The 12,814-nt window shown below is 31.9% G+C and overlaps 1 protein-coding gene across 1 annotated transcript; it reads right to left on the bottom strand.

Annotated features, from left to right (window-relative positions):
• Positions 1-3,978: 3,978 nt before the first annotated feature.
• On the bottom strand, positions 3,979-12,019 carry LOC142618613 (uncharacterized). Its single transcript, XM_075791557.1, has 15 exons — positions 11,905-12,019; positions 11,664-11,743; positions 11,364-11,458; positions 10,701-10,861; positions 10,055-10,206; positions 8,830-8,948; positions 7,704-7,867; positions 7,461-7,535; positions 7,175-7,246; positions 5,718-5,855; positions 5,189-5,344; positions 4,938-4,990; positions 4,686-4,861; positions 4,379-4,469; positions 3,979-4,289 (listed from the first exon to the last, which is right to left on the bottom strand). Exons 1-14 carry the CDS (start codon positions 11,957-11,959, stop codon positions 4,409-4,411), a joined length of 1,557 nt encoding a protein of 518 aa, XP_075647672.1. The 5' UTR covers positions 11,960-12,019; the 3' UTR covers positions 3,979-4,289; positions 4,379-4,408.
• Positions 12,020-12,814: the final 795 nt, after the last annotated feature.

Here is a 12,814-nt window from a genome sequence, read left to right as displayed (position 1 = left end):
GATATATGCAGAGGGCACTGCCACTTAATTTGAGAGTATTGGAAGATATGAGAATAGACAACCAAATGATTTGGACCTTCTATTGAAAAGGGATAAAAAGTTAAGTGAAGCTAAATTTTGGGGAAGGGTTTTGGGAAATTGCTTCATTACATGATTTTAAGAAAGGGGAAATCCACTCCTCCAGCTTTATCTTTCATGGTGATATATATAAAAGTGCTAGGCAAACTATGTCTAGCTCAATGGTTGCAAATGGTTGCTGAAGCTCTTTTTAAAGTTCAAAACAAAAATAAAAACAAAGTATTCTATTTTTTTTTTTTTTGATGAATACAAAGTATTCTATTTTTTTTTTTTTTGATGAATACAAAGTATTCTATTTTGAATGTTGAATCTCCGACTTAAAATGAACATGACTTATTTAATTAAGGTAATTTACATGACATTTTTCATGAACATATATGGTCTTCAATTATTACCAATGCTTGTGTTTATTTTGCTCCTGATTTTCTTTTCCCATGTCCCAAATTTACTCATTTTTTCCCCATTTTTTTTTCAAGTAGAATCAATTATAATAGAGGGTACTGACTTATCCTTGATGCTGTCTCCAAATCTATCCAAGTCCTAGGAGTTTTTTGGCTGCTTCTAACTCTAAATTGCTTTGTCTTGTTTAATCCATAACTCCTAAAGTAACTTATAAACAAATGCAAAAGTTAACCATTTTTATATGCTTAATGGTCTGACCTTTGACCAGTAAAAGACTAGGATCATTAAATTTTAAAGGTGCTTTTGGTCCAATAAGTTTCCAAAGACAAATTTCAATCCCTTTCACAAATTACAGAGGTTTTTGTAACTATGTGCTTGTGTAAAGTAATGTTAATGGTATACATGTGAAAGTATAGCAAGACATCTAAATATATTGTGAAAAAAGTTATAATGTGTATATTTTGATTGCGATATTAATTTGGGACCATGGCTTCTCTGATACATTATGAGTGTTTGCAGAACATAGATGATAATAGTAGTCTAGCTGTTGATTTGAGCAACTCATTTTCTTTTCTTTTTCTTATTCTTTCTTCTGTATTTTATATAAAGGCAATAATAAATTGGAAACAGAAAATGGTTTTGTTAAGCTCTGCTGGTTTGTGTTGTTTAAGGTACAAATAAAAGTCCTCTTTTGGTTTTTTGTTTTTTTCCCTATGTTTTAGTAGTTTTACCCATTATGCTTGTGCACTCACTCGTTTCTGCACCTTGAAGCAAAAGACTTACAAAGTGTGAAATCCATTAAGGAATCCAACCACTTAAGTTAAACTCAAAAACTACAATCATATTGTTTCAGAACATGGAAGTTCACTTTATATCTATGTTTTTTGTTGGATACTAGCCTAAAACCCTAGTCTACATCTTAATCATAAGTATCATACACAGCATATATTTTCAACCCCTTTTTTCTTTTTTCTACTTTTCTTTCTCAAGCTTTCAACACATATAATTACCATTGTTGGACACTTCTATAGGCATTGGAGGACAACCCATACACCCGTGGGAGTCCTGTTAATCATCACTTTGACACCTTTGTTCTTTGTCACCTCCTCACTCATCAAAACCCCTTTTTTTTTTTGCTAGGTGGGTTTTGTAAATTTTGCTCATTTTCTCATTCTCACCTACTCTTTGCTAGACCACATATGGGGATAGTTTTCTTCTGCTAAATCTGAACTATGGTGTATAAATATGTGTACACCAATTGCTTTGAAATCAATTGTATCATTTGTTATTTCTAGACTTTTTAATGGTGGAGGTTTAAACTATAAAGTTCTACTCTTGGTCCACGCTGAATTATGGGAGTAAGACTTAGAATTAATAAAGTTACTTTTACTTGTCACAGTTGGGACCTTTGGCTAATTCCCTAGTAAAGTCCTATTCAAAAGAAGAAAAATACATAATTATGGTTATTATGACAATTTTAAACTTCACTACTTTTTCCCAGTTTTATATTAGCGATATAAGAAGAAAAATTATGGGGAGCAATGTTGTTAAGTGTAGCAATCAATGAGATAAATTTTGTGCCAAGAGGCTTGTAGAGAGAGATTTTGGATTCAAATCCCTATTTTTAACAAATTTTCCCTGCCCATCATGACATTGGTATGTAAATTATTACTCAGAAGTTTATTAATTCACATAACATGCTTGATTTTTTAATTTTATTTAATTTTTGATTTGGTCGGTAAAAAGAGAAATGGAAACTTATTGGACCAAAATCATAGACTGAATAGAGTCGTCCGACATTGGCTCAATAGGTCTGCGATAGTTACCTGTTGAAATGTAAAGCTGTCAATTATCTAATAAAACAATCTATTTTAGATATATAAAAACTAAAGGACAAAAATTTTAAGATACTATCTAAACCAACTTTAATATTTTCTCAACCCAAAAAAAAAAAAAACCCAACTTTAATAGATCAGTGGACACTAGCTAGTCACACTACCACGCTTCTTCTTATTTCTTATTCTTTTTTGGGTTTCATTTGAGTGTTGTTGATCTGAATTTGGATAATTTCTAAAGAAAATCAAAATTTCATGCTATTTTGTAGCATCAATTTATGCTTTATGTTAATTTAGCTAAACACCTTTTGAGTATACACATATAAGTGAAAATCACGTGAAGAAAAAGTAAAGAAGTCGAATATATTAAACCATTAGAAAAAGTTTGGCTCCAAAATTGCTTTGGAGCTATCTTCCTCTAAATCTAATCTACTACTCCATAAGTAATATGACATTTGAATACACAATTTATGTGTAATTTCAGTTGTTTCTAATATAAAAAATGTATAATTTTAGTCACATGACATTTTAATAAAGTTGTATAACTTGTTTAAATAATGCACATGGAAAGTATTCTAATTCACCACAAAATATGATGTAAAAGATAATTTTAAAGTAGTTTACAGTCAAATTTTGTTCTTTTAATACTATTGGGTCCAAACTCATAGGCTTGGGTGGCCTGAGTTTTTGAGTTAAGTGTAATCTCCCAACAACACATATGGCTCCAGGCTATCTCTATTAATTTGGATCAGTTTGTAATAGGTTGAGTTCCATCTTCTTACCAAGGTCTGAGATTGGGTGAAGTAATTGGCTGGGTTCCATTCTCATAATGGAGTTTGAGATTGACTTAGATGCTAAAAGAATATACATTATTTTTATTAACAAGACATGAATGTGATGATTACCATGAAGAACAAGAATTTAAATAATTGTTTTTGTATTATACATGTTATTAAAAAGTATTACACTCTACTAGTGAATTTGCCATCACCTCAAAAAAGAAAAAAAGAAAAAAAAGAGAAAAGAAATTGCCACAATTTATAGTTTATATTTTGTTTCTTATTATGTATTTGGAGGAAGATAATAATAATAATATTAAAAAAAAAACTTGATATTGTGTTTTCAATTTAAGGATATTCTGAAAAATAAACAAATAATTCATAGAAGATTTCTTAGAATCTTAATCAAACCAAATATAAGAAAACTTGAATAACCAAGAATTTGGATATAAGAACTAATGTGGATTCCCTTAAACTAAACATACCTTAAATGTTGCCACATTGAATGCAATATTTTTTTAAAGGTTGAAAGTAATGAGTCATGGTGATTAACAAGTAACAATAGTGACTACTTATGTTTGAATTATAGTATTTTTTTATTTAGTGTAAAAGTGCTTATTACTTATTAGTAGTTATTTAGATGTTCAATATTTGCATAATCCATTCCAATCCAACTCATTCAACCCAACTCATGGTAAGATAAACAGATGGGTTTAAAACAAGTTTAGCTTTTCGCATACAAATTGGATGATTTTAAAATGGAATTCCTAAATTTTAATACATTTTAGGATGTAAAATATCAAAATGGATTTGGGTTTGGAAATGCTTATTTAAAACCAAACTCAATCCATTGTCATTCCTATTTAAGAGGCACGGGCAGCAAATGATATAGAGAAATTAATATTTAAAACCAAACTCAATTCATTGCCATTCCTAATTTCCTATAGAGAAACTAGTATTTAAAACCAAGGATATCCTACATCCCATATTTTACAAAATTTTCCTAGCACTAGAGCCAAAATGGTGTTGCTTTAAATATAAAATGAAACACAAAGAATCACCATCAAAATAAAGATTACGCCTCCAAAGCTTTTCAATGCAGTAGCTCTTGCTCATATTGCTTTTTCAAAACCGATTTCTGAAGTTTTCATTAAAAAATATGTTCTTGAATTTGGCTTTAACTCTCTTGTTTTTGCTGCATCAAAAAGGATATTTGATTTAGCATATCCAAACAAACAAGTGGGAAGTAAACAATTAATTGAAGCCAATGAAACATAATCCCACCTCCAGATTTGTTGGGCAAATGTCAGTTCTTCAATCTGAATGATCACGAAAACGGATAATTTTGTTGATGAAAGGCCTCTCACGGCGATAGCTGTCAATAGAAATGGAAAGATTACAGAAAGAACTCCCAAGTCAATACAAATAGGACAACCATTTTATTTATTTTCAATAAGCAAACAAAGCTAATATGGCCAAAGAGAAAATGTGATAACACTCCAATAATGACCATCCAAGAGAGAGAGAGAGAGAAGTTTTCAGTAGCAAATAACAATTTTCGAACGGATAGGGAGCACAGGAAGATACTTACATGACAAAAGATGACAAACAGAAGCAAGCCAACCCAATTGAAAAATGAATGAAAAATGTTGGCCAGAAATTTTTACGATCCAAAAATATCTTCTCAGAAATGAGAGTAGTTACACCTGAAAACAATAGAACTTTCCATCCTGAAGGCAAGCAGCTGGAAAAGGAAAATGAAGAATCCTGTGGACAGCAGAAAATTATTTCAAGGTCAAAATCAACACCAAAACAACCAATATCTAACACATAAAAGTCATACCTGGAAATAACGCTTTATGAACAGAGTGGAGTATATAATCCTCAAAACCATATCTTTGCAACAGTCAAGAAAGCAAAGATCGTCTTATTTTAATCTCAGTTTTTACTCATCATAACTAGAATCTATTGGAATGATTTATAAAAATCAATTGTTGTTCAATGTAGAGCTTAAACAACACAAAATTTGGAACACGACCAAGAAAACAAAAGAAAAAGGTACAAAGAATAAAGCCCACAATGAGAAAAGGATACTTAAAGAATTTGCCAATATTAAGCCAACTGCACCAGCTGATCGTATCAGCAGGACATTCAGTACTATATAAATCACTGAGAATACAAGCAATGAATCATTTGAGCGTTTGATTTGGTTCTCAGTTGCAACTGCGTGTAGAAATGCTTCAGAAGTTCCTGATGCAAATTCAAAATAAATATAATATAAATATCTGGCATCATTGTTTTGAGGCAAAGCTGAAAATATTTGGGTTAACACTGGACACCTCACCAACGACAAGTTCATAGACATTGACTAATTGGCCAAAAGGTTATATGTACAATCCATTTATAAGAAAAGTATAATCTTTTATTTTTTAGGCTTCCATTAAGTTGAAATTGGAGACTGGTTGTAGAACACACTTCACTTTCTAGAATTCAACATAATCCTAGGATTATATTAAAAAAAAAAGAAGTATAACTAATATATAACTGAAAGAGGCTACTAAGGAAGAATAAAACAGATATTATTAAGGTCGTGAAAATGAGCAAAATAACAGAAGTTACTAACCGTTCATAGCCAAAACAATGATATAAACACAATAATACCGGAGGGCTGTTGATGCTTCGCCATCACTCCATTTCTGACCATACAATAATCTGATGAGAGAATAAGAATAACTTGGTCCAAATGCCATAAATACAAGCCCTACAAGATATGTGGTTGCAAATTCAGACCAAGAGAGAAGGGGGAGTGCGGGGGGAACAGATAAAGAGGAAAAAGAAAGGAAGCAAATGACACCATTGCAAAAGGCTATTAAGAAAAAATGACATTGCTCATAATGGTCATCAATTTCTATCATCTAAATATATAATTTTAGGTAAGAACATTCCCACAGAATCCATATGTGCTCACAAGAAAAATAAAAAGATTAAAGCTAGATTTATCATGCCTTTGGAAATTCAAACATGTGAAATCACGTAATTTGAACCCAGTTATTTGATTTTCCTCTTCATATGTGCCAAGTTGAGACCACCTATTATTGCAGTTGCAAACTCCTTACTGAACATTAAGAACCAGGGTAATGCATGCTAGTTTGATCCCTTTTCTTTATCCTTAGTTATTCTTTACAAAAAATATTATCCCTTTTTTTCTAGGCTAAAAAGATACTATTCAAGGTGCAGTCAGTCTAGTTTCTGTTGCTTTCAATTTGTTAGCAGCTGTATTGGGCAAGGGACTACTGTTAATGTCCAAATTCATGTACTCGATTACATTTTGTTCCAAATACTTTCACTTTTACATCTTCAATTAATCAAATTATTGAAAAATGGAAGGGCCTATTAGCAACAACATTCAAGGAATTTTATGAAAGACAAAACACCATGGATGCAATAAATACATTATACATACAACCCCCACCTAAAAAGAGAGAGAGAGAGAGAGAGAGAGAGTTGAGTGTTCAAAAAATTAAACAAAAATATTATAAAAAGACATTAATTAAATAAAGGTTTTGGTGGGGAGGAGTTGTTGTAGGTCCTATATGCTATTAGAATTCACTTTATTTGCCTAATAGTCCAGTCAAAGTAAGAGGTGTAAACCATAGAGGAAGACTACGAGGACAAGTTATCTATGTACATGAATATGCGAATCCATCACTGCAAGACATAATGACCTCTTCTCAATTCTAACAACTTCACATATTTCCCAGGGTCATTTCTATAATACTCTTTATCTTTTGGTAAATTCTTCTACAGTATCCTCATCTAAATGAGTTGTAATGCTGTTGGTGAAAACCAAACAAAGTAAATGGAAAACTCAGCATGATTAGCTACAGGTCTCTGTAGACTATGAGTATTCTAATTCCAAGTAACAACTCACTAATACAGTTCCTAATATTGCAAGTTTAGGAGTATATTCAAGCATAACTATGTTAATATCACTGCATATTCATGTTATGAAATGAGTGCCAAAATGGAAGTTAAATGCATAAATAAATGGATTCAAAAGAAGCAAGTATGGAAACAAACCAATTAACAGAACTAACTTCAGGGCCTCTGCAAGGCAATTTCCCAACCTCCTGCTTCTATCTGGATGTTGTCCTGTCAATATATAGATGTAAGAAAAATATAAGATATCTTATTAAAGCTCATCAAATTAAAGATGCATGATTTATAGAGATATGCCAAAGCAGTGCTCCTGAACCGAATGAAGAAAGAAAATGTATATATAACTAAAACTAAGGAAAAACAGCCTATGATCAAGATAAGATGTATGCTTGATTTCTGCACACACACAAAAAGGAGAGATATAAACCTGACGCAGACCTTGCAAAGGTAGCATATGAACTTTCTTCAAAAGGAAGAAACACCAACCTTACCACTAAGCTTCCTGAAATGTGAAAAACAATTAGCAGTTTTAGCATGCTCAGAGAGTCAAATCATAAAAAAAGATTAGAATTAATCACATCTATTGTTAGCATAAAGCAGATAAAAACAAATGCCGATATTGTTAAGGAAAGCTTGTATTCTCCACAAGAGATTTGGTCCATAAACTTACCTAGTTTGTCTACAAGTCCATACACAGCTTGATTATATGGTGTATCTAGCCACACAAGTACAAGCTTTTCTCCTTCTTGAAGGATCAACTTCCGCAAGGATTGAAGGGTAAACAAAAAACACATGTTTGACAGCTGCCTATCATAATCCTTCAAATTTCCTGCTCTGTGAAAGTGTTATAGTTATATAATGAAATTTGATTATAAAAATACGAACATCAAGAATTTAATTACTATCGAAACAAATGAAGTAAACAAAATCATCTGATAAAAGACTATTACAAGTGAGAGCCTCACTAATAATTAATAAAGTATTTCATAGGGTTCAGTAACTTGATCCAACCTACTGCAATTTCTAACAACTTTTAGAGTGATAGTTTTAGAATTATTAGTGATGAGGAAAAACCTGATATGTTTCATACATTATAACAAAACCATTTCATTTCATGATCATACTTGTTTTGATATTGAGAGTTATTCTCTCAATAACAAAACGCTAGTGTTTTAACTGAAAAGATTCAAATAGGAGCCTATATGTAGAGAAGAAGAGCAGGTGAACATATCTCCTGTCTTGGTTTTCCTCTGAGCAGCAAATAAGAATGATGCAGCCTCAGTTGGGAAATATAATGGTCCACTGAGTTCCTATCAATAACTTATATGGCCAGGAAACTACTGAAGATGACACCCATGCTACCACAGCATTTCTGCTAGGCCTGCTGAATGTACACATACTAATAGAACAAATAACTCCAGTATGAAAGATTCTAATGAACGACCTGGTCTACAAAACAGGAGTAGATTACTCTCAGTGATAACACACATATTATGTGTTTGTATTTTGAAAAGAAAATTAGTTAGCAAATCTGTAAACCATTGCTAAGCTGTCAATGCGTACCATTCACTTTCAACAGAAGGAAAGAGAATGTTTAAAAGTTCTAGATAGCTCAAAGATAAGAATAGGACCCATAAGAAACAGCATAATTTTTTTTCCAGAGAGAAGTGGAAGTCAGTTGGCCCATTACAAAAGGCAAAAATGAGATTCACACAAAGATAAGTAGGACTGACTCCAGATAAAAACCTGAAGTGTTCTGTTTGTATTATAAGATGATAGCTGAAAAGAAGCTCTACCTAAACGGGAAAAGATCAGAACTTCTAAATGCACGAAAAAGAAGAAAATAGCCCCAATAGCCTAGGAACAAGCAAGCTCCATAAGCAGTCTGTGACAATGCGAATACAATCCCTTTCTCCTGCAAGAAATCAATCATACTAAGAGTTAAAATCTTATTAATCCTTAGTCATGTAAGCTATCAGACTCTGGTTAGTAAAATCCTACAACAGATCCACACAAAAAATCAAACAGGTGCTATGATGCCAATGAATTCATTTACAAGGGTTTTAAGGTGACATGGTAGATAAGCAGAGGATGTCATAAATATTAAGTATTTCAAACCAACATGAGTAATATTCTATTTAAAAAGCAAGAAAGCACCATTTACAATGAGCATCCCAGCCTTTGCAATTCACATTCAAAGACCAAAACATTTTTTTGGGGTTTTGTTTTGGCCAGCATAAAAACAATTTTGTTATAAAAGAAAAAGAAAAAGCAATAGAAGTACTAAAGGACACCAAGTCATGCAACTTTTATGCTATCCAGACATCCCTCTGTAACATGCAACAACTGAACAACTGTCAAACCAATTGCTTTCCCTTTAACCTCCACTTTTTATCAGCATAATAGGATAGGCTCAGCAATAACTATAGAACTTGTAACAAAATCCATGCTATGCACTGAAACATCAGCTTAAAAAAACACAGTAATTCCCTTTGTTCTCAATTGAGAACAATTTTTAATGCCGCAGTTCATTACAACAACATATAACTTCTATCAAGCTTATTGGACATTCCCCCTGTATATCTTCTAATTCATCATCTAACTCCCATTTCGTCATGCTTAACATATACATAGAAAATATCATTCATAGAAAGTTAATCCTTGCATTGCCTAAATCCTCTACCAGTTTTACTTATTGAAAACAAAAGGGTTAATCCTTGCACTGATATGAAAATTCTCTATTATTTACAAAGGAATGCACTTGAGAATAATGAACAATTTTTAGTGAGATTGTCACTATTTCTTGACAGAACACATTTGATTGCAACCATTTCTTAAGAAAAAGGAAAATAAAGCATGATAATGATAATAGAACAAACAGTCACAACAAAAATTCAACTGTAGATACATAGAACCAAGAGAAGTCATCAAATGTAAATAAGGATCTGGTGTGGTTGACAAAGAATATTCACAACATATAAATACCAAGATTGACAGCATAAATCCAGTTTTAACCTATACCATGTCAGTTTGATTGACAATGAGGATATACATAGTTAAGCACCGCGAAAGTGTGGCTACAGCTTCAACGATCAACCGCAATTTAAGCAGAAGCAAGTTCTGAGAAAGGATATATAATGGTTCGGCTAATAGCTCGAGTAAACAAGCACAACCTGCCATATGATATGAACTAGTCTTATGGATCAAATAAACAACACAATAATGAAAGAAATAAAATATCCATTCAGTTCTAACTCAGTCAATCTAAGATCTTCCAGCCATAGTGCTACAAAAATGCATTTTGTCCCCATTATTTTCTGAAATATCAATGCTATATACTAGTTGCTGCAAGTAAAAACTTTGATTGCCTCAGAAAAAAGATGCCAGTCAATAAGCAAACTTCTATCATCCAAGCGAACATTGCAGCGCACTATGCTAAAAGCTACCAGCAAAACAGCAAACTTTATCATAAGTTCTGTGAACTTCTACATATTAAGTTGTACTTCGAAAGGTATGGATTCAATTGCTATCACGATGATAAAAGACTTCTAAATGAGGATTATAAGAAAATTTTAAGCTGAAATCTATAAGCAAAAACCTTGATAGAAAGAGGACTAAGCCAACATAATTGTTCTACAAATAATTAGAAGTAGATAAAGAACTTCACCATTAATCAAGATAGCCTGTGCATATGGGTTAGAATAACTTATATTTTGCCACCAGAAGACAAAAAAACAGGCTGCTATTGTAATAACTATTCCAAGTGGGAGAGTCATCCAAGCCACTTTCATTAGCTTCACTGTGTTTCCTTCCAATGATGCGCCATCACTGCAGCATAAGGAAATATAATTAGGAATTTGATTTTATGTTTAGACTATCATGCATCAAGATTCCTCAATTTCAGAAAAGATGTGTATTTTGGCAAAAAAATGAGTCTAATCTAGTGACACAACAAATTTCACAACTTGTCAAGGTGGAAAATTGTGATTAGGCCAACATCCCTTTCACTGGGACCACCATTGCCATAACATTTATTGTATACCAATCACAACTTGCCACCTCAGAATTCATGAAAAATGTTATGTCATCATACTTATAGTAAATTTTCACAACTACTGTTGTGGCCTATTGCAACGTTGCATAATGAAAAATATTATGTCTATGCAAAAGTGACTTTACTCTAATCACAACTTGCCATCTTAACAAATTGTGTCCCGGACAATACTTTTAAGCGAAAAATCAAAACTTGACAAAATTTCATAAACAAAAAAGTTCATTTTAGCAAAATAAAATTAAAAAAGTGCATTGAGAATAGGTTTTGGAAGTACACCATTTCATGTCTGCACGCAGGCAAGCTCGCCGGAACCCTTCGCGACTTAGAAACAAGATACAGGTAACGAAAAGATGGAATTGAACCGCGTAAAGCTACATTCATAGAAAAAATCATAACAAAGATTCAGAAAGCAGTTCAAAAACCATAACCAATTCAGCTACCAAAAAAATAATAATAAAGCTAAAGCTACATTATAGAAAAGGAAATTCATGATAAACGAACAAAGATTCAAAAGGAAGCTCAAAAATCATAACCAATTCAGCGAAAAACGAAAGAAATTTTCGATAATAACATTACCGCGTAATCCGATTCCGTGAGGTGCCTCACGATCCATGAATTGAACACAAATGGAATTCCTCTAGACAAGAACTGCGTAGCTGAGCTCACAAAAATAGAAATAAACAAAAATTGAGAACAATAACAGTAATGACAAACAACAACGAGAAAATAGGTCACAGAAATCAAAATTTTTTTCTGAGCATAAGACTCTGTTTGGTTACTGAGAAAAAAAATTTCTCGTTCAGAGAAAGTTACTAACCGAGTAAGTATTTGAAAGTGCGAGAGAAATTGGTAGGATCTTTGTCTTTGACCATTGTGGAGGAGGCCTTTGACTTCTCTGAGATTTTTGATTTTTTGGTTAAAATTTTAGAGCTCGCAAAATCAAAATTTTCGATTTATATCTGATATGATAGAAAGAAATCGGGTCGGGTCGGGTGAAAATGGCGAGTCCGAAAGATATGAGAAAAACGACAGGTCGTTTCTTAACGTACTATTCCTGTATCAGGTGGCTATCTTTTCTATTTGGTAATTATTAAATTGGTTTATATCTTATTAATGCTAAGAATAGTTTAGTTTAGGTAAATCTATATTATCTATTTTTTTTCAATAAATTTAAAATTATGCTCATACTAGAATTTTATCACAAAATTTTTAAAGAATTTCTATTATTGTAGTCATTTATCATAATTTTTTATTTTAGTATAATAAAAATGACATAGCACATATTGTCCTTTGCCTCAAGTGGTTCAATATATAATATATATTACTATAGTTAATTTAGAACTTCAAATAACTTACTAATTTAGTAAACAAAAGAGATAAGTAGATAAAGTTTATAGATGTTAATCTCAAAAGTTCTCATCTAAAAGGATATATTCTAATTGCTTTTTAATATAATGTTTTGGTTTGTTTTCAAAAAAAAAATATATATATAATATTTTGGTTTGGATATGGTTATATTTATGTTGGACCTAAGATATAGGCATGAAGAAAGGTTTTGAGTGTCAGGTTGTCTACATTTTTATACTATATATTACTATGAATTCATTCACTGATAGATATGGTAGGCCAGATATTATATTAAATCAGGATTATAATACACTCTTATTAAGGTCCGCCTAAACACCTGACTATAATGAGAAAATTGTAATACACATTTTTTATATTGT

The sequence above is a fragment of the Castanea sativa genome, chromosome 12 (assembly GCF_040712315.1).
Source record: "Castanea sativa cultivar Marrone di Chiusa Pesio chromosome 12, ASM4071231v1".
Classification (NCBI taxonomy): Eukaryota; Viridiplantae; Streptophyta; class Magnoliopsida; order Fagales; family Fagaceae; genus Castanea; species Castanea sativa.
The sequence above is the reverse complement of the archived record's forward strand: the minus strand, read 5'-3'. Positions and strand labels throughout refer to the sequence as shown.

What these genes read in the sequence shown, in the direction of transcription:
- LOC142618613 (XM_075791557.1), bottom strand. Translation starts at nt 11,959, where the DNA reads ATGGTCAAAGACAAAGATCCTACCAATTTCTCTCGCACTTTCAAATAC. An exon ending in AATATTGGCAAATTCTTTAA is followed by an intron (nt 4,991 to 5,188) that starts GTATCCTTTTCT and finishes ACTGTTGCAAAG; the next exon opens with ATATGGTTTTGAGGATTATA. An exon ending in TGTTTGTCATCTTTTGTCAT is followed by an intron (nt 4,470 to 4,685) that starts GTAAGTATCTTC and finishes TTCTATTGACAG; the next exon opens with CTATCGCCGTGAGAGGCCTT.